At 45.0% G+C, this 1,822-nt stretch overlaps 1 protein-coding gene across 1 annotated transcript in view; it reads right to left on the bottom strand.

The window, feature by feature from the left end:
• LOC107725003 (uncharacterized) overlaps nucleotides 1-1,822 on the bottom strand; it is a 19,201-nt gene continuing 17,379 nt past the window's right edge. Inside the window, exons 13-16 of the mRNA XM_016534120.1 lie at nucleotides 1,236-1,776; nucleotides 999-1,141; nucleotides 418-773; nucleotides 1-18 (exon numbers count right to left, since the gene is read on the bottom strand). Coding sequence (XP_016389606.1) covers nucleotides 1-18; nucleotides 418-773; nucleotides 999-1,141; nucleotides 1,236-1,776 — 1,058 coding nt within the window. The remainder of the gene's footprint in view (nucleotides 19-417; nucleotides 774-998; nucleotides 1,142-1,235; nucleotides 1,777-1,822) is intronic.

A 1,822-nucleotide genomic window follows, 5' to 3' on the forward strand; every position in this document is an offset into this window, starting at 1 on the left:
TTAACTCAGGATCAAAGCCTGAGTTGACAGAGAAAGTTGATGGTCAGCATCATGGTACCAAAACTAATCCTGTAACCCTGAGTTTGTTCAGCGACTATCATGGTACAGGCCCCTGAATCAACTCAACAGCTCATTAAGAGACTCCAATATCTGCAAAGGATGGGTCAGATAAGGGAGACATCCAAAACGAGTATTACTGGGGGTTGGCCACCCCTATACTGGAAAGCTACAGACAGGCTCCTCATTGGAGCTAAACTCTGGACCAGAGTTGCCCAGCCCTGGTTTCTAGGGGGTAGTTTATTGTTACCTGGATTTAAGGTAAGTGTTGTGTTTGATGCATTGATGGGAATGGAGATCCAGAAACATGTCCTACTTGTGTAAATCTCATCAGAACATCAACCATCCAAAAAGCATTACCTCAGATAGCTTCTCAACCTGTGGAGCCACAAGTGTTCTTTCGATTGCCCTCTTGACGCGTTGCTCCAGTCTCTGCGCTCCGTTCTCGATGCGGTTGGACTTCACGATGCGCCTGGCGGCTTCGTTCAGAGCATACTGCAGTTCCTCCAGCTGATTCACACTCAACACGTCCTCGGGACCCACTTTATCCCTCAGCTCCTCGTTCAGGGTGTCGGTGAGAATCGACACCAGTTCCTCGCACAGATCCTCCTTGTTCTTGTTTCTCAGTGTGTATCGGATCTGCTCCTGAAGGTTTCTCTTCAGATTTGCATACGTCAGTTTCTTCAGGAACTCTTTCTTCACGGGCTCCACCCAGTCTGTCCGTTTGAATAAGAACGACGTAAAAACAACGATTCAACGCACAGACCAACTCTACACCCAGAATAGGGTACATATGAGGAGTGTATGCAGTTTGAATCAGAGATTCTCATTCTATTACTAATCTGAGGCACCCATTTAGTTCATAAAACACTGTACTGACAAGATGATCATGAATTAGAGCGATACCTGTAGGAATGGATCGAAAAGATGTCATCTCTTACCACTCTCAGGCACAACATCTTTTGGCTCCAGAGTATCGTAATCATTGTAATAATCATCATCATCATCATCATCGTCGTCATCGTCATAATCTGTGTCATCATTAAATGGGTCGTTTTTTTTCTCACAGCTTTTGGAACTCCCACTGTAAGATTCATTTGAAGCAACCGTTGGGGAAAAAATAAGAACGTTTCTGCTGCAATACAAATGTAATCCAAATACATTTTCATATTCTTTACCTTCTATCAGAACAAGTGTCTTTTTCCTTGTAGTCCTTGTTGAGATTCTCTTTGGACTCCTTCTTATGAGGCGTCTCCTCGTTGTAGTCCAGGATGCGTTTGTTTGCATCTAAGCTGCTCTGGACTTCATGGGTGCTCTGAGCCTTCGGCTCGTCTGGCTTGGTCTTGGTAGCAGGTGTGTTTGGATTGACGGCTTGCTGGATTTGTTGAAGGATTAGATTTTCGGTCTCCTGAGTGACTTGGATTTTCACGTCCCAACAGCACATTCTGCAGTCGCGATTGCACACGACACCCACTTGCTTTTTCTGCTCCTTGCCCTTGTTAGATTCTCGAGTGCCCCAAGACACAATGTGCATGTTGACTAGGGAATATATCGTGAGGAGGAGATATCCACTGGGAATGCAGATGAAGTACATTAGACCGTAGATAATCAAAGTGCACTCTTGAGGGTGAAGGATGGCTGTCACCATGTACAGGATCGCACCAGACACCAGGAAGAGTCCAGTGGGGGTTATAAATGTCCCCTGTTTAACCATGTCACCTAAAATAAGAAGTCCAATAAAATGGAATATCACCAAGCATGTTTT

The sequence above is a fragment of the Sinocyclocheilus rhinocerous genome, unplaced genomic scaffold, assembly GCF_001515625.1.
Source record: "Sinocyclocheilus rhinocerous isolate Xijiao unplaced genomic scaffold, SAMN03320098_v1.1 scaffold125, whole genome shotgun sequence".
NCBI lineage: Eukaryota > Metazoa > Chordata > Actinopteri > Cypriniformes > Cyprinidae > Sinocyclocheilus > Sinocyclocheilus rhinocerous.